The sequence below is a fragment of the Rhincodon typus genome, chromosome 14, assembly GCF_021869965.1.
Source record: "Rhincodon typus isolate 14 chromosome 14, sRhiTyp1.1, whole genome shotgun sequence".
Classification (NCBI taxonomy): Eukaryota; Metazoa; Chordata; class Chondrichthyes; order Orectolobiformes; family Rhincodontidae; genus Rhincodon; species Rhincodon typus.
The window spans coordinates 46,458,364-46,485,391 of NC_063345.1; the positions used below are offsets into that span (position 1 = coordinate 46,458,364).

At 40.6% G+C, this 27,028-nt stretch overlaps 1 protein-coding gene across 2 annotated transcripts; it reads right to left on the minus strand.

Annotated features, from left to right (window-relative positions):
- Positions 1–7,117: 7,117 nt before the first annotated feature.
- fundc2 (fun14 domain containing 2) lies at positions 7,118–20,143 on the minus strand. 2 transcript variants are annotated; one of them, XM_020533299.2, is made up of 5 exons: positions 19,996–20,143; positions 15,833–15,989; positions 13,528–13,603; positions 10,763–10,891; positions 7,118–10,144 (listed from the first exon to the last, which is right to left on the minus strand). In XM_020533299.2, the coding sequence occupies exons 1-5, from the start codon at positions 20,009–20,011 to the stop codon at positions 10,067–10,069; spliced, it is 456 nt and encodes a 151-aa protein (XP_020388888.1). In that variant the 5' UTR covers positions 20,012–20,143; the 3' UTR covers positions 7,118–10,066. The 2 variants fall into 2 exon arrangements, with proteins under 2 accessions (XP_020388888.1, XP_048461092.1); XM_048605135.1 differs by lacking the exon at positions 19,996–20,143 and adding an exon at positions 19,132–19,220.
- Between the last annotated feature and the right edge of the window lie 6,885 nt (positions 20,144–27,028).

A 27,028-nucleotide genomic window follows, 5' to 3' on the forward strand; every position in this document is an offset into this window, starting at 1 on the left:
CCTGGTAACCCTTGATCCCCTGCCTAACAAGAATGTATCCACCTGGCTTAATCATCATCATGGATCATAGAATCCCTACAGTCTGGAAACAGGCCCTTCAGCCCAACAAGTCCACACTGACCCTCAGAGCATCCCACCCAGACCCATCCCCCTAAAACCCACCTAGCCTGCACATCTTTGGACTGTGGGAGGAAACCGGAGTACCCGAAGGAAACCCACGGGGAGAACGTGCAAACTCCACGCAGACAGTCACCCAAGGGTGGAATTGAACCTCGGTCTCTGGCGCTGTGAGGCAGCAGTGCTAATCACTGAGCCACCATGCCCCCCTAAAGTGAAGCAAGAAATCTGGGCTTGTCGGGGAGTTGAACCCGGGACCTCTTGCATGTCACACACTGTATAGTACCCTAAGTGAGAATCATACCCCTAGACCAACAAGCCGTACCTTTTCTGAAGAAGGGTCCCGACCTGAAACGTCAGCTTTCCTGCTCCTCTGATGCTGCCTGGCCTGCTGTGCTCCTCCAGCTCCATACTGTGTTCCTCCAGCATCGGCAGTTCTTACTATCTCTGTCTGCAGCATTGGCAGTTCTTACTATCTCTGTCTGGAATCTGAATTTTTTTTTTATTCACAACAGTTATAACATCTCTGAATGATTTCGCTCCAGCAGAAATGTAGTAATTGATCATTCCCGTCTGGCACAAAATAAAATGGGAAAGGTAGCCCAACCATGGCTAACGATGGAAATTAGGGATAATATTATATCCAAGAAGGGGCAAAAACAAAATTGGCCAAAAATGCAGCAGACTTGTGGATTAGGATCAATTTAGATTTCAGCATAGAAGGACAAAGTGATTATTTAAGATGGGGGAAATAGAGTACGAGAATAAGTGGGGAATATACATACTGATTCTAAGAGTTTATATGGATATGTGAAGAGAAACGGGTTAGTTAAGATAAATGTAGGTCCCCTACGATCAGAAACAGGAGGAGTTATCCTGGGGAAGAAAGAGATGGTAGACTAGTTAAATACATATTTTGGTTTAAGGACCACAGTATTGTTTGGAAAATTGATGGGATTAAAGGCTGACAAATCCTCAGAGCCTGACAATCTATAATATCCCAGAGTACTTAAGGAAGTGGCCCTACAATAATGTACGCATCTTTCAAGATTCTATAGACTCTGGAACAGTTCTTATGAATTGCAGTAGCTAAGGTAACTCCACTATTTGAAAAAAAGAGGTGGAAAGGTAAAAGGGAAACAAAGGCCAGTTAGCCTGACATCTGTCATGGGGGGAACAGAGCTAGAAACCATCATAAAAGATTTAATAGCAGAGTTGTTGGAAAACAGTGACAGGATTGGACAGAGTTAGCATTAATTTATGAAAGGGAATTCATGCTTCACTCATCTGAAATTTTTTGAAGATGTAACTAGTAGAGTTGATTAGGGAGAGCCAGTTGATGTAATTTACTTGGTCTTTCAGAAGGTTTTTGGTAGGTAGCTACTAGCTATTTACTATATATATATAAATGATTTAGATGAAGGAACTAAATATAATATGTCCAAGTTTTCAGATGACACAAATCTGGGTGGGAGGGTGAGCTGTGATGAGGAGGTAGAGATGCTTTAGTTTGATTTTGGAAAAGTTGAGTGAATGGGCAAATGCATGAGAGATGAAGCATAATATGGATAAATGTGAGTTTATCCCCTTTGATGGCAAATGCACAAAGGCAGATTATTATTTGAGTGGTGGTAGATTGGGAAAGAGGGAGATGCAATACCTAGATGTCCAACACACCAATTGTTGAAAGTAAGCGTGCAAGTGCAGCTGTTGCGAAGAAGGCAAATGGTATGTTGGCCTTCATAGAGAGAGAGGTTTTAAGTACAGGAGAAGGGATAGCTCACTGCAATTGTACAGGTGAGCAGTTTCTGTATGCTCATCTGAGGAAGTTCTGGCTGTGGAGTGAAGGCAACAAAGGTTTACCAGACTGATTCCTGAGATGGCAGGACCGATGAAGAGAGACTGGATTGGTCAGGATTATATTCACTGGAGTTTAGAAGAATGAGAGGGAACTCCTAAAAAAACCTGTAAAATTCTAACAGGAGTGAGCAGGGTAAACACAGGAATGGTGTATGCAATGACCAGGGAGTCCAGAACCAGGGGTCACAAATTAAGGAAATGGGTTTGGCCATATAGGACTGAGATAAGTAGAAGTATCTTCGCCCAGTGACTGGTGAACCTGTGGAAGTCTGTCACAAAAGGCAAAACATGTAATGCTTTTTAGGCCTAAAGGGATCAAAAAGTATAGGGTAAGAAATCAGCAACAGGGTACTGAGATGATCAGACATGATTCAATTGAATGGTGTTTAGGCTCAAAGGGCCAAATAGCCTATTCCTACTCTTATTTCCCACATTTCAATGTCATATTTCTCATAACAGACATCAAGCTAACTGGCCTGTTGCCTTCCTAAAGAGAGGGGTTATATTTGCTTCTTTTCAGTTTGATTAAACCTTTGCAGGGTCTAAGAAGTTTGGAAAATTAACACCAATGAATTTACTACCTCATTGACAACCTCTTAAGATTGAAGGATGACGTCTATCCAGAGATAGTCAGCCTGGGAAGGTTCACTAGGTTGATCCTCGGTATACAGACATCTTATGGGAAAAGCTGCCTAGGTTGGGTTGTATTCATTGAAGGTTACAAGAGTGAGAGACCACTTTACTGAAATAAATAGTGTTCTAAGGGGGTTTGACAGGATCAATGCTGAGAGGTTGTTTCCCCTGGTTAAAGAGTCTAGGGCCAAAGAACATAATCTGAGTCAAGTGTGACCCATTCAAGATAGAGATGAGGAGGAATTTCTTCTCTAAGGGTAGTGAATCTGTGGAATTCTTTACTGCAGAGGGCTGTTGAGGCTAATTTATTAAGTATATTCAAGGCTCAGATCATTAAGGGAATCGAGTTATGGGGGAAAAGGCAGGGAAGTGAAGTTGATGATTATCAAATCTCCTTGAATGATGGAGCGGAACCAATAGGCCAAATGACCTACTTGTTCTCCTACAGCATAATGGTCTTATGATCACAGCTCTATCAATTTGCTTAGTACCACTTCCCTAGTGATTGTAATTTCCTCCCTAAGTTCCTCTCTCTCTCTTCCACCACCTGATTTACAGCTATTACTGAAATGATTTTTGTATTCTCTACCGTGAAAACAGAATACTTTTGCCTCTTGCGTATTGCAGAAACAACATGTTTTGTCAAAACTTTTCTTCTTGCATTCATCAGCATATTTCATGGGAGGCATTGGTCTAATGGTGTTATCATTAGACTATTAATCCAGAAAAAAAAACCGAAAGAATTGCGGATGTTGTAAATCAAGAAAAAAAACAAAGTTGCTGGAAAAGCCCAGCAGATCTGGCAGCATCCGTGAAGGAAAAAACAGAGTTAACGTTTCGGGTCCGGTGACCCTTCCTCAGAACTGATGGTGGCTGGGAAAATGTCAGTTTATACTCAGAAAATAGGGAGGTGGGTGGAGTAGGGAGTAAATGATAGGATAGAGCCCAAAGAGAGAGAAAGACAGTTGGACAAAGGAGTTGCTAACGATCAGGCTGGGGGGGTGAATAGTTGTTAGTGGGGACTGTTAGTGACTAACAACAGGGGGTCTGTAATGGCAGGCTATGTGGTAACAAGGCCTGGTGTGTGGGGTAGGGGATTGGGGCATGGGAGAGTTTAGGCCCTAAAATTATTGAACTCAATATTGAGTCCGGAGGGCTGTAGGGTCCCCAAGCAGAAAATGAGGTGTTGTTCCTCCAGTTTGCATTGGGCTTCGCTGGAACACGTCAGCACGCCAGAGATGGAAATGTTGGCCAGGGAGCAGGGTGGTTTATTAAAGTGGCAAGCAACAAGCAGTTCAGGGTCCTTTTTTGCGAGCAGAACTTTGTTTTTCCAATGTAGAGGAGACCACATTGTGAGCAGCAAATGCAGAAGACTAGATTCTGGAAAGTGCAGGTGAAGTGTTGCTTCACCTGGAAGGTATGTTTGGGCCCTTGGATACTGGGGAGGGAGGAGGTTACAGGGGCAGTTGCCATAGATCTGTGGGGAGGTGTTGGGGGTGAAGGAAGTTTGGACCAGGGTATCCCAGAAGGAACGGTCCCTGCAGAAGGCGGACAAGGGAGGGGAATGTGTATCTGGTGGTGGAATCTCGCTGGAGGTGGTGGAAATGGCATCTGATGATCTTCTGGATGTGGATGCTGATGGGATGGTAGGTAAGGATAAGGGGAACCCTATCACTGTTGCAGGAGGGAAGAGAAGGGGTGAGGGCGGAAGTACGGAGATGAGTCGGACCTGGTTGAGGGCCCCGTCGACAATGGAGCTGGGGAATCCTCAGTTGAGGAAGGTGGACATTTCAGAGGTTCCCTTGTCGAAGTTGGCCTCATCTGAAATATGCGACGGAGATGGAGGAACTGAGAGAATGGGATGGAGTCTTTACAGGAAGTGGGGTGTGAGGATTTATAGTCCAGATAACTGTGGGAGTCAGTGGGTTTGTAGTGGATATTAGTGGCCAGTCTATCCCCAGAAGTGGAAACAGAAATGTCGAGGAAGGGAAGGGAGGAGTCAGAGATAAATCAGGTGAAAGTGAGGGCAGGGTGGAAATTGGAGGCGAAATTGATTAAGTTTCCAATTCCAGATGAGAGAAGGAAGCAGCACCGACGATATCATCGATGTATCGGAATAAGAGTTGTGGGTGGGGGCCGGAATAGGACTGGAACAAGGAATGTTCAACATACCCCATGAAGAGACAGGCATAACTAGGGCCCATGTAGGTACCCATGGCAACCCCTCTTACCTGAGGAAAATGGGAGGAGTTAGAAGAGAATTTGTTGAGGGTGAGGACAAGCTCAGCCAAGCGGAGGAGGTGGTGATAGGTGGGGATGGTTCAAGTCTTTGCTGCAGGAAGAAGCGGAGATCCCGAAGACCCTCCCCGTGGGAAATGGACATGTAAAGGGATTGCACATCCATGGTAAAGAGGAGGTGGCTGGAACCGGCAAACTGGAAGTTTTGAAACTGGCGTAAGGCATCAGATGAATCATGGATATACGTGGGTTGGGCTTGGACCGGAGGGGAGAAGACTGAGTCAAGGTAGGAAGAGATGAGTTCTGTGGGGCACAAGCAGGCTGAAACAATGGGTCTGCCTGGATAGTCCTGTTTGTGGATTTTTGGCAGGAGGTAGAAACAAGTTGTGCGGGGTTGGGGGAATATCAGCTTGGAAGCTGGGGTTGTGGGGGGGGAAGAAAGATCACCGGATGAAACGAGATCAGTTACCGTAGTGGATACAATGGCCTGATGTGCCATGGTGGGGTCATGATCTAGGGGAAGGTATGAGGAGGTATCTGAGAATTGGTGCTCAGCCTCTGCAAGGTAGAGGTCAGTACGTCAAACTACAACAGCACTACCCTTATCAGCAGGCATCCCAGGTAATGTTCTGGAGACCCGGACTTGAATCCCACCAAGGCAGATGGTGAAGTTTGAATTCAGTAAAAATATAGAATTAAAAGTCTACTGATGACCATGAATCCATTGTTGATTGGCAGAAAAACTAATCTGATTCACTAATGTCCTTTAGGTAAGGAAACTGCCATCCTCACCTGGTCTGGCCTACATATGACTCCAGACCCACAGCAACATGGTTGATTCTTAACAACCCTTTGGGCAATTAGGAATGGGCAATAAATGCAGGTCTAGCCAGTAATACCCACATCCTGTCAATGAATAACAAAAAAAAATGTACTGCATCAGGGGAGAGTGCTGATTGTTTAGCAGGTAGACTGTGACTAGTCGTGGCACTGCCATGAGGTAGAGCTTTCCTGTTGAATTCTTGTGAATTGTCCTGATAAGATCAATACAAAGAAAATTGAACAAAACGTGTCATTTTTTCAGCATACTCAAGTTCTGCACTACCAAATGACTATTTATATTGCGCTTCTATTTTCCAATATCCACCACGTCCCCAAAGCCCATTGCTTCATCCCAATTATTTGTTTATAATTACTTCCTGGCAATATGAGTGCTTACCCATCATTTCTAGTTTGTCATCTGATGCTCAACTAATTTCTCAGCCATGTCAGTAATGGCCTTCTACCTTAATTAAGCACGCTTGTGGGACTTTATCAAATGCACTCTGGAAGTCCCATATAAAATACATCCATAGACATCCCCCCTGTCCATTACCTTGGTCACTTCTACAAAAAAATACAATAACGTTTGTCACACATGACTTATCTGTCATGAACCCATGCACATTAACAAATTTTTTTTCCAAGATATTCAGTTACCCCATCCTTGATTATAAATGATTTCTGAAGAAGGGTCTAAGCCCGAGATGTCAGCTTTCCTGCTCCTCTGATGCAGCTTGGCCTGCTGTGTTCAGATTCTCCAGCATCTGCAGTTCCTACTTTCTATGGTCTATAATCCCCTGGTTTTCCTCTTTCAATCTTCTTAAAAAGCAGAGTAACATGCAATTTTCCAATCCAATCAGGATTGCTTATATATTCCTGATCACATTGGGGTAAATACATGAAGGAAGAACAATTAAAGCAGTGGCTAAAAAGATTACTGGTATTTGGAGAGCAGTACCAAAGAGACAGCACAGATATGATCAGTTAAATGGCCACCTTCTGTGGTGTACTATTCTACAATTCTCCACCCCTCCCCACTGGAGGGAGGTATTACTGCGTTTTTACTGCAATTGCTCCTGACTTTATTTAGGCTACCTTGTTACCATTCAAGGATTAGCTCCACTTACTGACACTCCTTATAGCTCACAGGGATCTCCAATAAAAAGAGCTGAAATAAGCATTTCTGCCAATTTGTGTCAAATCCCTCAGAACATCCTGATATACCATAGTCCAAAAACCTCATATGGAACTGCTACATTAACTTAGCTTGGTTATTGTCTGCATCAGCTGAGAGGTGGCACCTCGTAAGAGGCAGAGGCAGATTTCCCATTGGTGAGGCTGTTAAAGCCCAGCAATGTATTGGGTTTATGAATGGACATGGGATCTTGCCACGCTGAAATGTCACCATGGCTGAGGATTAACACAAAAGGCAATGAAACACGTAAGATCTGGTAAAACCTTTTTTATGCAGCACTTACTCCATACCAAGTGATCAAAATAATGCATTAATTTTCAAGAAACAATACATTTACCTAAAGTACAATCATAAAGTGAACATAATGTAAATAGGAGGCACAAATTGGCAAAATATTCAGTAAAGCAGATAACTGTACTAAGCAAGTGAAGTAACTGCGTATATTTAAATATAAATCTATATACACGAGAATTTAATGCAAATTGTCAAATTTCTCAATACATATCAGATTGCAGGCCTTCATCTTAGTATACTTATAAATGTATTTAAATACAATACACAATTGCAACATATGATGAACGTCAGATGATTTCTTCAAATCAAAGAGACAACAAAATTAACTTTTCCAGCCAAAAAACTGCCTTTAAAAATATTGCCTTTTGGCTATAAAAACAAGTAAATACCTGTTAACAATAAAAAAAAACTATACTGTATTTCCACTGAAGGAAAATATAGAAGGCAGCTATACCAGTTTCCCTTCTCTCCCTCCCAACACCTACCCCTCCCACCCAAAAAAAAATCACTTCCCATTATGTTAATCTGTGAATAGGACAGAAAAGTAACTGTAGTGGTAGGGTAGGAGAAGAAAATAATATTTACACAGATTTTTAACACTAATCTGAAAGCCATTACAATTTTCAGAATCAGTGATTGAAGACTAGGACACATTCTGTACCCTTACTACAGTGATCATTACCCTTCTCAGAGTTTTTAACCAAAGAACCAGGAGCACATGTACATCAATTTTTAAAGATATGGATTTCCCATTTCAGATCATGTATTGCAGTGACTAAATTGTAAGCATCTTAGTAAGTATTGTTGGTAATCTTCTCATTCTATGTTAGGGTAACGTCCTCAACTTACAAACTGCAAATATAGCAAGCAATTTGTTTGGTGGACAAGAGGGAGTTACAGATATAATTATTCTGTGATCTTACTTAATTACTTACTTAATTTCTTCAAATTGAAGACATAATTCACAGACAAACATAAACAAACAAACAAACAAACAAACAAACATCCCATAACCGAGCTTATATTTCAATGCAAGGTCTGTAAAGGATCATGGCAAGAGTGGAGGACAAAGAGTCAAGTAAAGACAGAAAATGTACTATTCTTACTATGATGAAAGTGACCATCTAAATTTTTGTCAATTAGCAAACATGTAACACCAAAGACTAAGAGATATTCAATAAAACAGTTCTAAAGAATTTAAGTCAATTGAGAGTGATGTTTGGAGTAAAAACGCCCGTCTGCATTAAGTAGACAGCAACTTTTTCTTAAAAAACAGCAAATTCACCAGCTCGCCCAAAAGCCAGATGTGTCAATGTATAACAGCACTACAAGTTTTACAAACATACACCAAAAATGATGTTACTGTCTGACTTTCCATTTTTAGTAGTGAATAGAAATTTCAATTTAGCCTGCCCAATGACTAGATAGCTCACTTTTCAAAGATACTATTTAAGATAAGCTTGTATTTACAGAGCACCTCTAATGTTCTCAGGATTTTGCAAAGCTCTTCGTATCTGATGAAGTACTTTTGAAATGTCGTCACTGTCAAACGTAATAGACAAATTTGCACACATTAAAGTCTCATAGTGACCAGACATCTGCGTTCATGATTCCAGTTGAGAGTCAAATATGGGCCAGTACCAGACTCTCCTTTATTTTTTGAAAACTACCTAAAGGAGGAATACAAGGTCCCAATTTAACACCTTATCTGAAAGTAATTGCCTCCAGTGATGCAGCACTTTCTCAATATGGCATTAGTATCAACCTGGATTTCATTGCTGAATTCAATGGAGTAAGATCTGAATTTATAATCTTCTGACTTAAAAGCAAATCATTACTTGAGGTGTAATAATGTAACAGCTCAAGTATGAAAAGACAAGGCATCATAAAAATCAGTACTATGCCATGCCTACCTACACCGTAAACATACAGAATTAGAAAGACTTTTCTTTTTACTGGGACACCAGGGCTCTTGAGGTTCCAACACGATTAATCTTTTATTGCCAACTGTTGAAGCCAAACAAGTTCTAACCCCTGGGTATACTACAGTAATTAAACCATAAACATGAAGTACTGGAAAGATATGATTCAGGCTTTGCTCATAAGCAACATGATCTGAGAATACGTATGGCAGTGTAATTAATAAGTTAGAAGACGTCTGCAAGTAACTTTTAAAGCTCAAATATAATAAAGATTCTCAAAGGACAAAGCAAAACACAAAACAGTGCATATAAAAAGTCACCTGATCTCAAGATATTGTTTTAATTTTGAAAAACACTCTTACGTCCAGTTTTTGTAATGCCATGTCACAATGAATTTGTCACTATATCTATGTCAAGCTGGCAACTACAGCATGTGATGCAACACAAACAAATGGCATAAGCTCCAATCCATTTAAAGTGTCGTTAAGGGGAGTGTCCAGCCTTCATAAAATCTTAACATTTAGAAATACTTATTCTTAGTAATGTGCAGCATATAGCCCAAAAACATGCAAACACAGAGTCAATGTCAGCTCAGAAGTTCCATATGGTGGTAAAATGTGCAAGATGTGAAGTATGAGGTATCACAAGCAGATGAACATCTGTGATTGCATAATGAAGCAAGTTAAAACTTGAGAACCACATCTCAAACAGTGCAGCCAACCGTACCGAAACATTGTACCACCATTTTGATTATTGTTATAAAGCAGGGCAAAAGTAATGTTGACTCAGATGATTGAGGTCACAGAGTCAATTCAGTGATGCAAATCCCTTCCAATAAAGTATATTGAAGATACTAGCTCAGCAGTGTCTGTGGGGCACGCAAACCCAACATAGAAGCATGTACAATCTATCAATGGTTTCGGGGCAGGGAGAGAAGTAATAACGGACTGTAATTCATTAATTGTAGTAACATCTTCAACTATCCTCATGAAGCAAGTCCAAGTAGGAATCCACCAACAAAACCCCCAGTAAGGACAATGTTCTTCTTCACAAACACAGTGACCTGTGTGGGGTAGAAGGAAAGGATAGAGTAATTAGCATTTACCATTTCACAGCAGTTGTGGAGGAACAAAGGATAACCTATGGCATGAAATTGTTTAAAAATCAAAAGAACTGTGAATGCTGTAAATCGAAAACAAAACTAAAGATTGCTGGAAAAGCTCAGCAGGCCTAGCAGCATCTGTGAAGAGAAATTAGGGTTAATGTTTCGGGTCCGCTGAGGAAATTCTGAGGAAGGGTCACTAGACCCAAAATGTTAACTCTGTTTTCTCTTCACAGATGCTGCCAGGCTGCTGAGCTTTTCCAGCAGTCTCTATTTTTATTACAGAATTGTCTGGTTTAAATTGTTCCTAAAATAGAATTCACTATCACTACAAACGATAAATCTATCTAATAAGACATTCTCTAGAGCTGTTAAGATGATACATTCAGTTTTATTGAATGTTCAATTTTCTTTTGTTAGCAATCATGTCTAAATTATGAAATAAATCCTTCAAATATCATCCAACGGAAAAAAAAGTGCCAAGATAATAATATGTTTTTGTTACCACGACTTTTATTTGGTTAATAAAACTGAAATAACTAATAACACAAGTACACCGCTATGTCATCATTTTCCTACCTCATCAATTACACCATGTACTTCTGGAGCAACCTTACTCTTGCCAATTTTCAACTGTTTCTTTGCCTTATTTACATCCCTTTCCACTCGCTTCCAGTCAATAGTGATATATCCTGTGTGATTGGCAATCTGGAAGAAAAACTAAAACATCACTCCATGCACGTTTTGAGAGTCATTACTTTTCACAGGATTCTGTATTAAGATTTACAGTATCTTCTCCTAATGGATATTCTCTGTTTGGTTGTAAATCATCTGAAATGTGACTATGCTTGTTTCTTACTAAACACTATTGTCAAAATAGCTTTTCTCTTCCTCCCACTAATGAGTGGAAACAAGCTGATGTTCTTAGGAAATTGGTTATCACTATTTCCACAGTAATAGCAAAAATACAGCTCTTTTCACTTGCATTATAGAAACTGGATTAACTTCTCCGTTCAGCATAGACAGTATACACAATGTACATATTGATGAATGCAGACATGCATAATCACCGCACAATAGAAATTTCATGCAAACTGGACCAGACCAGCACTAAATCAGCAGCTGAAATTGAACTTCAAAAGGTGTTGGTGAAGGAGACAGTTCAAGCATTTGATTCAGTGATGAAGAAGGAACATCTCTGATACATTTTGTGCGCCTTTTGGAACAGAACTTGTAGGTGGTGGTGTTCCCATAATTCGCTGCCAAAGTAGTAGAAGTTATGGGGCTGCAAGGTACCGTTCAAGAATCCTTGGCAAGTTACTGCAGTGCATCTTGTAGATAGTACATACTGCAGTCACTGTACACCGGAAAGAGTGAATGTTTAAGAAATGAATAGGATGCCAGTCAAGAGAGCTGCTTTGTCCTGGATGGTGTCAAGCTCCCAGAGTATGGTTAGAGAGTGTTCCTTGTAAATGGTGGAAAATTAATCAAGAGTCAGGTGGTGAGTGACACACTGCAGAATAATCTAACTGGCTTCTAACTGACTTTTGTAACCCAGTTTCTCCTCAATGGTACAATTATCCTGCAAATCCCCCTTTCCCAATTTCAGATTCAGTGATGGTAATGTCATTTAATATTGATGCCAATGGTCACTGCTTGATATTTGTGCGGCAGAAATGATACTTGTCATTGATCAATCCAAGTCGACTGTTGGCCAAGCCTTACTGAATACAGATATGAATTATTTCAAAATCTGAAAGGTTGCAAATGGAACTAAACACTATATAATCATCAGTGAACATTTCCACTTGTGATGGGGGGGGGGGGGGGGGGGGGGAGAAGGTAATTGATGAAACAGCTGAGGATTGGCTGGACCTAAAGTCTGATAAACTTCTGCAGCAATGTCCCAAGGCTGTGATAATTGGGGTCCAACAACCTTCCTTTGTGCTAGGGCATGACACCATCTAGCTAGTGGGAGTATTCTCTGATTCCCATTGATTTACATTCTACAAGAGTTGCGTACTGCCACATTCGAGTCAAATGCTAGCTACCTTGATGTCAAGGGCAGTCAGGAAATAAGATCTTTTTGTCTGCATTTGGACCAAAGCTGTTATGAGGTCTGGAAAAACAGGGATTGTTCCCTTTAAAGCATCAATGATTAGGGGAGATCTGATAAAGATTTTCAAAATCATGAAGAGTTTTAATAAATAAGGAGCAACTGTTCAAAAGCAGAATAGTCAGCAACCTGATGACAAAGATTCAAGGTAAATGAAAAGAACCAAATGCAAGATTAGTATTTTTTTTAAAAAAACAATGAATCGTCCTGATCTGGGATACACTGCCTGAAAGGGTCTTAACAAAGGAAATTGGGTAAATATTTGGAAGGGGAAAATTGCAGAACAGCAAGATAGGGGACACGGAACTGAAACTAATCGGATAACTCTTTCGAACAGCTCATATTGAGATTATGGGCTAAATGGCCTTCTGTGTGCAAGAGACTATTGTTTTCAGTTTGTTGGCCTCTCCATTTTCTGGTCCCTTGTAGTATCATTTTTTATTCTTCCTTCCCCACAAACACTACAGCATGCAAAAAAACAAGGTTCATCATGCATGAAGAAAAATATGCAGTTTTTTGAAAAAAGCACTGGAATAGCTGTTGCCAATGAACAGCAACAAAACTGTAAGATCAAACACCAGAAATGAAACAGAATACAGACACAAGGAGTAGTAATTACGAATTAATGGGGTTAGGGAGGGGCAGTTGGATGTTAGTTATAAACTCGCCAATATTTATATAGGCCCTGTTGTGTAGAGATTCAGTGCAACCCCCTTTATATACTCTGACAGTTGGGACATAAAATAAATGCAAAAACTCGTGAAACTAATGAAATCAATAACTTGAATCATACTTTAGCAATTAATCAGACTAACTTAGTTCATCTACTCAGGCTGCTCAGTTGATTGTCTTTGTAAAATGCTCAGCAAGGTGAACAAATGGCACACTTATCATACACTGCCAGCCAGGGATGAACAAATGAACGTATGATGCCTAACTGGTGCATTTTACATTTACATTTGCTGAATATCAGCTCAAAATTAATTTAACACACTCTAAAAAAACTATTAAAGTGTTAAGAATTTTGTTTACAGGATTAAATCCCCAAATGAATGAATACACACACAAACCCCAAAATGTGCATGGATTTGATGCACAGATCGTGATGGGCCACCACTGGTTTGGGGACTATCTCAGCCTTTCAGTCCCTCTCTACAGTTAAAGCTCTTCTCTCATTCTACCACTCTCAAGAGACTTTACATTTCTCGAGTCAGTTACTGACTCTCACCTGGAGCAGAAAGAAACCTCCACCAACCGCTGTTGCAGCTAATTTTCCAACCTTCTGAAACAGGAACCCCGCACACCTACAAACAAAATGGCAAAAATTTAATCTTTAAAATTATGAACAGATAGAGAAAAACAACAGATTCACTCACCTCTCTCCAAAAGATTGCCTTCCTTAGATTCAGTTGACGATGAATAATTACGAAAGAAACCAATGAAATACTGGTCCATGTATTGCAGGGTATAGAATTAAAAGTGAATTTGGGAAATTGGTTAAGCAGCAGGTGACAGAAAGTAGGGGTAATGGGTTGGGGCTCAAATTGGCAGGAAATGACCAGTGGTGTCCCTGAAGGATCTGTGTAAGGGCCTCAATTATTCACATTAGTTCAATTCAATTAGGCAGAATTGCAAAGAGTGTAGATGATAGCGTAAAATTACAAAGGGAGATTGGTAGACTTTGTGAATAGGCAAAACTGTAGCTCACCGAGTTCAATGTAAGCAAGTATGAGGTTATCCATTTTGGACCAAAAAAGGCTGCTTTCTAGATGGTATGAAGTTATATGCAGTGGATGCCCAAAGAGATTTGGGGGTTCAGGTTCATACATCTTTAAAATGTCAAGTGCAGAAAATAATTAAGAAAGCTAATGGAATGCTGGTCTTTATATCTAGAGGATTGGCGTACAAGGATGCAGAAGTTATGCTGCAGTTATACAAACCCTTAGTTACATCCCATTTGGAGTACTGACAGCAGATCTGTGCACCACACTTTAGGAAAGATTTACTGACCTTGAAGAGAGTACAACGTAGTTTTATAAGAATGATAACCTAACTTCTGAAGTGCGGGTTATGAAGAGAGATTATACAATTTAGATCTGTTTTCTGTAGAATTTAGAAGGTTAAGGCATGAACTGATCAAAGTCTTCAAAATATTAACAGGAAAAGATAAGATAGATAAAGATAAACTATTTCCATTGGTTAGGGATTCTAGAACAAGGGGCATAGTCTGAGAATCTGGACCAGACTGTCCAGGAGAGATGTTAGGAAGCACTTCTACACACAAAAGGTGGTAGATGTTTGGAACACTTCCACAAACAGCAGTAGATGTAGGATCAGTTGTTAGTGATCAATCTGATATAGATAAATTTCTGTTAAGCAAAGGTATTAAGGGATACAAAGTTAGACCATAGATCAGCAATGATATCACTGAATGGTGGAACAGGCTCAAGGGGCTGAATGGCTTACTCCTGCTCTTATGAATGAAACAAACATAGAAAATGCTCGGGTAATTCAGCAGGTTTTCAGTCAGATATGTATCTTCAGGATAGTCACATCAGACCCGAAATGTTAATTTTGTTTCTCTCTCCACAGATGTTGCCAGACCTGCTGAGTTTCCCCAAAATTCAAGTATTTTGCTTTTATAATGTTTTGAGAGAGTTACCCAACAGTAATAAAGACCCTGGGAGAAATGAGTTGAATAGAAACAACCTAGTTCCTAACAACCACATGAATTCACACTACTATCCAAAGGTTGACAATAATTCAAAGGCTTATTCAGAGGTCTTAAGACTGGTTGGTAGAGAAGATAATTCAGGTTAAAACTATCACATTATTGGGAACTTGACTTGAGGAATCTCATGCTTACACTAAATACAAAAGTAACTGAAATCCCTCCTCCTTATCTGAAGATTTGGAACTTGTTCTAAAGATACTTTCTAATCAATCTGTACAGACAAGTTATGACACACCTTGAGAGTAAATGGACCTTGAACTTGAGTCTCTTGGCTCCAAACATTGTTCCAAACACTTACGCTAATGAAATCATTGAGCACAAACTAGTAATTAGAAGTGGTTTAAGAAACAGTCAGGGACTCTCTGGAAATATGGAGTCTTGGTTTTATTAAAATATCTTTTTCCTTTTTATTCATGTAGCCAATAGTAATTTGAAATGCTTTGACCTTCATTTCAATTGGTATAGTTCATTATGAATGTTAAATTCTAGGTCTTTTCTTTAACCTTGCATAGACTTAAAAATACACTACTACATTACACTAGCAATCCATTCATTGGGATATTGTAGTAGAAAAGAAACTTTCCAATTCAGGTCATCAGATTGAATTTGCATAGGTTGTCTCAATGTTTCTTGAAAAGTAAGTAACTTTGGCAACAATGATACATGTTTAAAATTAGCTAATGTTAATCATATAACTGAGGATAGTTTTCTGATGTGATCTCCAATACCAAGTTCTGTCCATTCTTGTAAAGAGCATTAAAAAAACTCTGCTTAAAGTGAATCAAAAGTTAAATCTCACCACCCACTGGCTCCTCCAATCATCAGCTGTGTTGCTACTGTGTATTTCTCAGCAATTGGTCCAGAATTTCTTCCAAAGAATCGGTTCCACCATCTTTGTCGTTTGGCATATTCAGCTAAATCCAACACCTCAAACTGGCCATTATCATTGGTTTTGTCTGGAAAGAAAGATCTCAGTCATTTTTATATAGAGTATATCCAGATATGTAATCCACTATCTGTGGTATATTTTTCCAGTCATTAGAAAAAAAGAATCAACATGGAGCAACACTGATAATTGCTACCTTATGACATTAATTTTGGATGGACATTTATCATGGGTACAAATAGTACCGCTGCTTATTTTGCCAGTCATTCTGAACAAATAAAGCAAGCACAATGTGATGATGTGACTCCTCAGGTACAATCTTAATTATTGTGGCATGGTGTTCAGATTCAAAATACTTCTGGGAAAATCAATATTTTTTCATTTGAAAATTTATAAATACCTGTAAGAACATTTCACCTAATGAATCAGACATTTTAGAACATAACAAGGAACACAGAACCTGTACATTACTCATGCCTTCCTTTCTTCTCACTCCATCACAGCACATTTCACAAAGACACTTACATTCATGTCTAGTGGCACAATTGTTCCTGTACCCAAAAAGCACTGGGAACTTTTGAAAGTGAAACATCAAAATGTATAAACTTGAGAGGATATAATGTGTACATTTTAAAAATTGCAGCAATGCCAAAATAATTCATAATTGATTGACTTAATAATTGACTGGAGAAATAGATTCTGGGAAGTGCAGGTGAAGTGTTGCTTCACCTGGAAGGTATGTTTGGGGCCCTTGGATACTGGGGAGGGAGGTGGTAAATGGGCACGTGTTGCGTTCTGCTCGCAAAAAAGACCCTGAACTACCCGTTGCCTGCCACTTCAACGCACCACCCTGTTCCCTGGCCAACATGTTGATAGGGACTATTAGTGACCAACAGACAACTATTCACCCTCCCAGCCTGCTCGTTATCAACTCTTTGTCTGTCCAACTGCTCTTCTCTCTCTTTAGGCTGTATCCTGTCGTTTACTCCCTACCCCATTCCCCTCCCCTTTTTTCTGCATATAAACTGACGTTTTCCCAGCTACATTAGTTCTGAGGAAAGGTCACTGGACATCAAACATTAATTGTTTTTTCCTTCACAGATGCTGCCAGACCTGCTGAGCTTTTCCAGCAACTTTGTTCTTGTTCCTGATTTACAGGTCTTTTCCCTAGGGTGGGGGGAGTTCAAAACTAGGGGGCATATTTTGAAGGTCAGTGGAGAAAGATTTAAAAGGGACCTGAGAGGCAACTTTTTCACACAGAAGGTGGTCTGTGTTTGTAATGAACTGCCAGAGGAAGTGGTAGATGCCGGTACAGTTACAACATTTAAAAGACATTGGACAGATACATGAATAGAAAAGGTTTCGAGGGATATGGGCCAAATACAGGCAAGTAGGACAAATTTAGTTTGGGGAACTTTGTCAGCATGGATGAGTTGGAGCAAAAGGTCTGTTTTCTTGCTGTCAGACTCCGACTCCAGACTCTCAACAATGTAATTGACTCTTAACTGACCTCTGAAATAGCATCACAAGCCATTGCAGTTTATGAAGTAGCTACAAACTCTCAAAGGAATGAAAATGGATGGACCACCTGATATCAACTTAGGTAGCAAGAATGACAACATCAAACACAGCTCTATCAACACTGCAACGTCCTCCTAACAAAAGTCTGGGCACTTGTGCCAAAACAGGGACAGCTGTCTCACAGACTAGTTCAGCATCAGACTGACATCATCATACTCACAGAATCATACCTTACTGACAAGTCCAATGGCCACCATCACCATCTCTAGGCACATCCTGTCCCACTAGCAAGTTAGATACACCAGAGGTGACAACAGAATAGTTTTAGTGTCAGGAAGAGCTGGCGGAGGAGTCCCCAACACTGAATTCTGATGCCATGAAGTCAAATATGGGAAAAGAAATTTCATGTTGGCTACTTTTCCTCATCTGGAAAAGCAGTACCCTCCACACTGAACACCACTTGAAAGAAGTAAAGGTAAAAATAAAGTCGCTACAGTCTTACCAGACCATAGAAATTTATAATACAGAGCAGGCTAATTCAACTCACTGTGTCTGTACTAGCTCCCAAAAGAGCTACCCCAGCTAGTCCTATCCTCCAGCCCTACATCCACAGCCGTCTAAACTCAACACTTTCAAAAATGACCTCTTAGAGATGACACCTCCACTATTCTTCCAGGCAGCACATTCCAAATCTGAACAACTCTCCGAGTAAAGAAGTTTCTCCTCATCTTATTTCTAGCTGTCTTGCTGACAGTCTTGAAATTGTGCCCCCTAATTACTGACATACCAACTAGTGAAAACAGAATATATTTCTTTACCCTGTCAAAATTTTTCATAATGTTGAAAACCTCAATAAGGGCACCTCAATCTCCTCTGCTCCAAGGAGAAGCCCAATTTTTCTTATCTTTCCTTGTATCTAAAATCCTTCATAACTGGTTTCATTCCAGTAAATCTCCTTTGCTCTCCAGGGCTTTATCATCCTTCCTTAAACAAGGTGCCCAGACTGATCACAATACTCCAAATGTGGGCTGTCCTAAGATTTGTAGAGGTTTGGCATCATTTCCTTGCTTTTAAAAGCTATGTCTCTACTTATAAATCTAAGGATCCTGTAAGCTTTCTTCACAACTGTTTCAACTTGCCTGGCCACCGAAAATGATGCACATGAACTTCGAGGTCCCTCTGCTTATGTGCTCCCCTCAAAGTTGTCTAATTGAGCCTGTATTGTCTCCATCTTTTTTCTTCTACCTTGCATTTCTCTGCATTGGAAATTCATCTGTCAAGTGTTTGCTGTATAGTCTCTATATATTAATAAAGGACCTCACTGATATTGTTGCAGTATATCAGGCAAAATAATATACACTGAAATTATGAGACAATCCTTATAAATTAATGAAGGATATCACTGTAGCACGCAAGGTCTTGAAGAAGGGTAATAGCCAAAACATTGACTGCTCCTTTCCTCCAGATGCTGCCTCACTTGCTGTGTTCTTCCAGCCTCCTGTTTGTCTACTTGGATTCTAGCATCTGCAGTTTTTTTGTCTCTGACCAAGTTTTACCATTGCAAAGTGTCTTAAAGGATGCCCACTTTGAAGAAGTCCCCTGCCTCCCTCATATGTGAACTCAGTGACTCCCTTTCTCACTGCTGTGGCCTCTTCAGCCCTTCAACTATTTGACCACACCATGAAACAAACCTGCTACTACAGCCATGTGACCTTCCTCAGCTCCTGTCTTGGCCACCACTTCATCCCTCAAGGTGGTCCTGAAGAAGGGTAATACACAATATGTTGACTCCTCCTTTCCTCCAGATGCTGCCTGACTTGCTGTGTTCTTCCAGCCTCCTGTTTGTCTACAAGGATATCACTGACCTGATTACAGTACACCATGCACTATAATAGACACTGACATTACTATCGTGTTTTATATTAATGAAGGACAATGACATGATTATAGTATAGCAGACAAGTAATGGTGTTTACTAATGGACACCAATGTTGAGCCTGGTCCTCTCGGTCCTGGGGTAGGGACTCTACCACTGTCCCACAAGCAAGATGATCATTTTTGATAAAATACATGTCTAGATAAGCAGACAAAAAGGCATAATCACATTGGTTGCATACCATCTATTAACATTATTTAGATTTTATTAATAATGTACATCATTGGCACAATTACAGTAGCAGGCACTAATATAGACTGACTTTACTGTACAGCCTTTCTATGTTAATGTACATCATTAACACTTGCTGTACATCAAACACGAATATATACTGACATTATTACAAGATATCAACAATTATAATGGATATTGACATGATTGTACAGTTTTCATCCATTAATAAACACCATCACTCAACGATGACACTGTTGTGGGCCCTCCCACCAGCCCTGTCTACGGACAGCCTGCCCGTGTTAACCTTGACTTCACTCCCAGGCTCTTATCCTCCTTCCTCTCGATCGTTAACCTACCGCCGCTGTCTAACGCTTCTCCCCAGGCTCCGTCCCTCTCCCGCCCCCTCTCTGCCTGGCTGACAAACATTAATTTCCAACACATTTACCTTTCGCCTCCTCCATCCTGCTCTGTCCTCTCACCCGGAAACAGTCCTTCGAGGCTGTCGGAAATGATGTAAGTGAGTGCACGTGCTTGGTGCGATGTCAATCATTCAAGTGCCAAGTGCAGTCTGTAATTGCAGGCAGGGCTTGCAAAGGGCATTGATTGTAAATGACCACTTGTAGTACATTTTGATTAAAGAAGAATATAATTTATAAGTGTGTGCTCTGTTAATAAGTACTGGAAGATAGACAATTTTCTTGATTCAAATTAAGATCTAGTGTTAGTTCTACCTTAATAAGACCATAAGACGTAGGAGCAGAAATTAGGCCATTCGGCCCACCGAGTCTGCTCCGCCATTCAATCATGGCTGATAAGTTCCTCAACCCTATTTTCCTGCTTTCTCCCTGTAACCATTGACTGCATGATAATCAAGATGTTCATGATTAATATTAATATTTTGAGGTTTATCAGATATTGATGTGTACATAATGCACATAATTTAAAGTTTTCAACACTAATGGCCATTTACCCTACTGTATGCAATTTGTTTATTGTGCAGAAGAGAAGCAGGCCACGGCAACTGCTCTAAAAGAAGGCTGTGGAGGCCAGATGTTTCAGTACATTTAAGACTGAGATAGCAAGGTGTGGAGCTGGATGAACACAGCAGGCCAGGCAGCATCAGAGGAGCAGGAAAGCTGACGTTTCAGGTCTGGACCCTTCTTCAGAAATGGGGGAGGGGAAGGGGGCTCAAATAAATAGAGAGAAGGGGAGGCAATGATAGAAGGTGGATAAAGGAGCAGATAGGTGCAGAGAAGACGGACAGGTCGAGGAGGGGCTGAAGCCAGTAAAGGTGAGTGTAGGTAGGGAGTTGGGATGGGGGTTGGTCAGTGAGGAGGGAGGGGCAGGTAGGTGGGAGAAAAGATGGACAGGTCAAGGAGGCGGGGATGAGAGGGGCTGGTCTTGGGATGAGGTCGGGGGAGACGAGATTTTGAAGCTTGTAAAGTCCACATTGAGACCATTGGGCTACAGGGTTCCCAGGCGGAATATGAGGTGCTTTTTCTCCAGCCTTCGGGTGGCATCGTTGTGACACTGGAGGACCCAGGATGGACATGTCGTACAAGGAGTGGGAGGGGGAGTTGAAGTGGTTCGTGACTGGGAGGTGTTGTCGTTTGCCACGAACCGAGCATAGGTGCTCCACAAAGCACTATCTCTTCTCTCCACCTATCTGCTCCTTTATCCACCTTCTATCATCACCTCCCCCATCTCTCTATTTATTTCAGAGCCCCCTTCCCCTCCCCTATTTCTGAAAAAGGGTCCAGACCCGAAATGTCAGCTTTCCTGCTCCTCTGATGCTGCCTGGCGTGCTGTGTTCATCCAGCTCCACACCTTGTTATCTCAGACTCCAGCATCGGCAGTTCCTCCTATCTCCAAGACTGAGATGGATAGGCTCTTGATTATCAAGGGGATCAAGGGTTACGGGGAGAAAGCGGGAGAATGGGTTTGAGGAACTTATCAGCCACGATTGAATGGTGGAGCAGCCTAGATGGGCCGAATGGCCTAAATTCTGCTCCTATGTCTTATGGTCTTATGGTCTTAACTCTCCAAGGGCATGACCGCTGTACCCACTCTCCCTTCTCTTTCACTGAAAATAGTTAATTTTAATTGTTACGCTTTAGCATATTGAAAATAGATGGCACTCAACCAATGTGATTATGCCTCTTTTTGTCTGCTTATTAGCCATGTATTTTAGCAAAACTGATCGGCTTCCTTGTGGGACAGTGGTAGAGTCCCTACCCCTGGACCGAGAGGACCAGGCTCAAGTTCCCTGACCTGCTCCAGAGGTGTGTAATAATGTCTGAACAGGTTGATTAGGAGAAAAAAGTATGATCTGCATTTAGCAGACTAACCAGCCAATGCATTCAAGACCCCCTTGAGCACAAAAAAAGAAACACAATGGATCTTTCTGTGCAATAGTGTTCCAACATTATAAATATTATAAATACAATGATGGACAGCAAGGGTACCAAATGTCCTCAAGGGTGAGGAAATATTTAATGTCAATTTTCACAGTGCCTCAGTACCAATACTAACTGAACCGGCTCAGTACTGCAGCAGGTGGTCAGTGACTATTAAAAGAGAAAAAGCCAATTGACCATCCTGTGTAATATTATCAACTGATCCTTAAGACAAAATCTTCTTCATACTGAGGACACGTGCCATCAAATTATATAGCATGACCACCATGCTAAATGAGATGGTTTCAGAACAGATCTAACAGTTCAAAACCAGCATTAGGACTAGAAGCAGCAGATTTGCATTTACCACAATCTTTAATTACATCATACCCCTCATTTTTGCTATTACCATTAAGCCAAGGAACAAACCCTTAATGAAGAAAGCATGCTGGACAGCATACCAGGAGAGGCTCCATGTGTACCAAAAAATAAGGTGCCAGCCTGCTGAAGCTACAACCTTACAACATAGCAAAAGCAACAGGCTAAAAAGTGAGCTAATGATTCCATAATCAACTGTTCAGATCCAAGTTCTGCAGTACTGCCACTTGTAGTCGTCAACAGTGATGAACAATTGAATAACTAACTGGAGAAGTGTCCACAACGGCCACAAACTTCATGATGGCACAGTCCAGCATTCAATGCAAAAGACAAGGTTGAAAAGTTTGCAACTGACTTCACTTAGACCTATAAATTCAATGGCCCATATAAGCCCTCTCCTAAGGTCCCCAGCATCACAGTTACTAGAATTCGGATGAGTACATACATTCCATGTGATATCAAGAGATGGCTAGATAAAACAAAGGTTATGAGTACTGACAACATAGAGACTTGTGCTCCAGATCTAATCATGCTTCTAGCCATCTTGCTCCCGTACAGCTACAAGTATGGCAGCAACACAATGACCTTTCTGTGCATTAGTATTCAAAAACTACTTAGGTATGTTCTGCCTACAAAAATGTAGCACATGTCTAGTCTGACCAGTTAACACCCCTACTTTCAGACATTACCAAACTAATGGAATGTGTCATTAATGAAAGTGCAAAGCTGCACCTACTCATCAAAAACTACCTAACAGATGCTGCTGTAGAGAGCTTTACAGCTCTGGCTCTCAAATAGCTGAAAGAACTGAATTCCAGAGGTGAAGTAAATAAACAAACCAAACAACTGCAGATGCTGGAAATTGGAAACAAAATCAGAAACTGCTGGAAAAAAACTCAGCAGGTCAGGCAGCATTTATGAAGAGAAAGCAAAGCTAACATTTCAGGTCTAGTAACCCTTCTTCAGAACATTGTGATATTGAAGTAATTGTCTTTGACAAGAAGACAGCAAATAACCAAATTTAATGTCAAGCAATATTAGGAAAATTCCGAAGAAGGGTTCCAACCCAAAACGTCAACTTTCCTGCTTCTCTGATGCTGCCTGGTCTGCTGTGTTCCTCCAGTTCCACACTGTGTTATCTATTAGTAAAATTGAACTGGAAATGACCTGACAATGCAGCATTCTCCACTATTTCCTCTTTTCGTTTTGGGGATGTGGGTATCAGTGGCAAGGTACATCACATATAGTCAAACAAAAGCAAAATACTGTGGATGCTGAAACAAAAGTTCTGCCCTCAGTACTGAAAAACAATCACACCGGACATATTACGTTAATACATATTACGAAAATTGACATTAAATGTTTCCTCACCCTTAAGGACATTTGGTACTCTTGCTGTCCATCATGGTGTTTATAATATTTATAATGGAATACTATTGCACAGAAAGGTCCATTGTGTTGCTGCCAGTGTCCTCTGCGTTTCTTCTATCTTTTAGCTCATTGCCAATTATTCTTGAGAAGATGGTGGCCTTCATGAAATGCTTCAGCCCATGTGATGCTAAGTCTAAAATCCTGTAACTCCCTTCCTAACATCTCCATTGTTCCATTCTCAGATAAGAAATTTTGGCAATGTTTCATTTGCTCTCTAGCTGGTAAACATTTATTCCTGAATCGACATGAGTAAAACAGATTATCTGGCTGTTCTCATGTTACGGGTTTGGGACCTTCATGTTGAACATCATTTTCAGTGCTGCATATATCACAACCAATACACAGCAGCCTGGAAAATTCTATGTAGCCTTGCTCATGTTAATTACAATCGTGTGCAGCATTTTGACACATACAAGGAAATGTTACAAATGGTTATAAATGTGACCTTCCTTCAGAATTACTTTTTGACTGTCAAAAGTTTTGGAAGTTCAGAGGTTGTGCTATGAGCCATATGATTGCAAGTCTGTTTTCACACATCTGGCCCTAAGTTAGTCTTGGAGTAATGCTCTTAGCCTTATTGAACATAATTAGGTACCATGCTTTAGTTACTTAACAAGATAAGAGCCCATGGTGTTGTAGATAGCATTTCAACATTGGTAGAGGACTGGCTAACTAATAGAAGTCATAGAGTTGGGATAAGGAGGACATTTTTAAAATGGCAATCTGTAACTCTTGGAGTGCCACAGGCAGCAGTACTGGGGCCCATAATTAACTTGCAATACATATTAGTGATTTGGATGAGGAAAGTGAATGTAGCCACGTTTGTGGATGACACAGAAGTAGGTGGGAAGGTAAGTGGTGAGAATGATACAAAAAGTCGACAGAGGGATGTAGGCAAGTTAAGAGAGTGGATAAAATTTAACAGACGAAATATAATGTGGGAAAATATCAGGTTATGCACTTTGGCCGGAAGAATAGAGGAGCTGAATATCATTTAAATGGAGAAAGGCTGCCAAGAAACTTCAACACAGAGCAATTTGGGAACCCTTGTGCACAAATCACAAAAGTTCAGCATTCTAGTTCAGCAGATAATAGGGAAATCAAATGCAGTATTGAACTTTATTTCAAAGGAAGTGGAGAAGCTTTGCTGAAATTATACAAAACACTAGTCAGACCACAGCTGGAATACTGTGAATAATTTTGGGCCCCTTATCTAACAAAAGACATACTGGCATTGGAGACAGTCCAGAGAAAGTTTGCAAGAGTGATACCAGGTATGGAGGAACTGTTTTCCAAGGATAGGTTGAATGTGTTGAGCCTATACTCATTGAGCTTTAGACGAAAACAAGGCAAACCGTTGAAACATACAAGATTCTTAGGGGACTTGATAGGGTAGATGCAGAAAGGATATTTCCCCTATTGGGAGAATCTAGGACTGGGGTGCAAACCATTTGCCTATTTAAAGCAGAGATAAGGAGTAATTTCTTCTCTCAGAAGTTATTGAATTTGTGGAACCACAGAGGGCTGTAGAGGCTACCTTGTTGACTATATTCAAGGTAAGGGAATTAAGACATTAAAATAGAATTAAGAATGATTGGAACAGCTATCAAATGATAAAGCAGACTTGATGGTCTGAATGGCCTACTTCTGCTCTTATGTCTTAACATTTACATTCATAAGAATATCAGACTTAATTAGTGTACTGCCCAACTGTATTTTTCATTCCTGTCTTCTTTATTCAGGAATCACGGACTGGTAGTATTTCATTAGAGATTTCCATTGCCTAAGGAGTAGGTTGGTTTGGAATAAAGGTGCACCAAAGGCACTCTGCAAGGATTCTGCACCAACACATTTGACTTTAAACAAATCAGCAAAATGCAAATAAATTATTACTAATCACTTTTGAGAGTTTTTGAATGGTTAAATTGTATAGATGAAAGGTGAAATTTTGGTCATGTAGTCTGAAGGATAAACTTTACAAATGAGTAAGTAACTGTGCAAGGTGCAATCTGGAGTGCGTTGGAATATTCTGCATTTCCCTGTATGGGTACAGCTCCAATAATGTACAAAAATCTTGACACCATCCAGGACAAAGAAGTCCACTTGACTGATATACCATCCACCAGCTTAAACATTCATAGAGTGGAGAGGAACCAGAGAAATAGGACAGTAGATGCAGAAATTAAGGGAGAAACCAAGACAGGGAATCGCTGCTGAAAAGAACAAGGGAGATGGTCTGAAATGCATGTGTTTCAATGCAAGAAGTATAATAGGCTAGGGAGATTAATTTAGAGCTTTGGTTCATACTTGGAACTATGACATTATTGTGATTAAGAAGACTTGGCTGAAAGAGAGATAGGACTGGCAGCTGAATGTCCCAGGATTTAGATGTTTCAGGTGTGATGGAAGGGGATGTAAAAGGGGTGAGGGAGTTGCATTACTGGTAAAGGAGTATCTCAAAGCTGTACTGAGGGAGGGTACATGATAGGACTCATGTAGCGAGGAAATATGGGTAGGACTCAGGAATAGGAAAGGTGAAGTCACAATGCTTTGGGTATACTACAGGCCTCCCAACAGCCAGCAAGAGATAGAGGAGAGAATATGTAGACAGAGTTTGGAAAGATGTAAAAACAGTTGGGTTGTTGCAGTTGGTGATGTTAACTTCCCCTATATTGACTGGGACTCTAAAAAGAAAGAGGTGTCATGCATCTTAAAAAGTATTAAGGTAAAAAAGTCCCCAGCTCCTGATGGGATCTATCCCAGAATATTGAGGGAGTCAAAAGAACAAATTGCTGGAGCATTGACAGTCATCTTTGTATCCTATTTGGCCACAGGTGAAGTCCCAGAAGACTGGAGAAAAGCTAATGTTGTCTCATTGTTTAAGAAGGATAGCAGGGGTAATCTAGGAAATTACAGGCCTATGAGCCTCATGTCGGTGGTAGGGAAATTATTGGAAAAGATTCTCAGGGACAAGATCTATATGCATTTAGAAGCAAATGGACACATTAGCGATAGACAGCATGATTTTGTGCGGGGAGGTCGTGCCTCACTAACTTGATTGAATTTTGTGAGAGGTGACGAAGATGATTGATAAGGGAAAAGCGGTTGATGTTGTCTACATGGACTTCAGTAATGACTTTGACAAGGTCCCTCATGGCAGACTGGTACAAAACATAAAGTCACATGAGACAACAAGGTGCAGGGCTGGATGAACACAGCAGGCCAAGCAGCATCATAGGAGCAGAGAGACTGACGTTTCGGGCCTAGACCCTT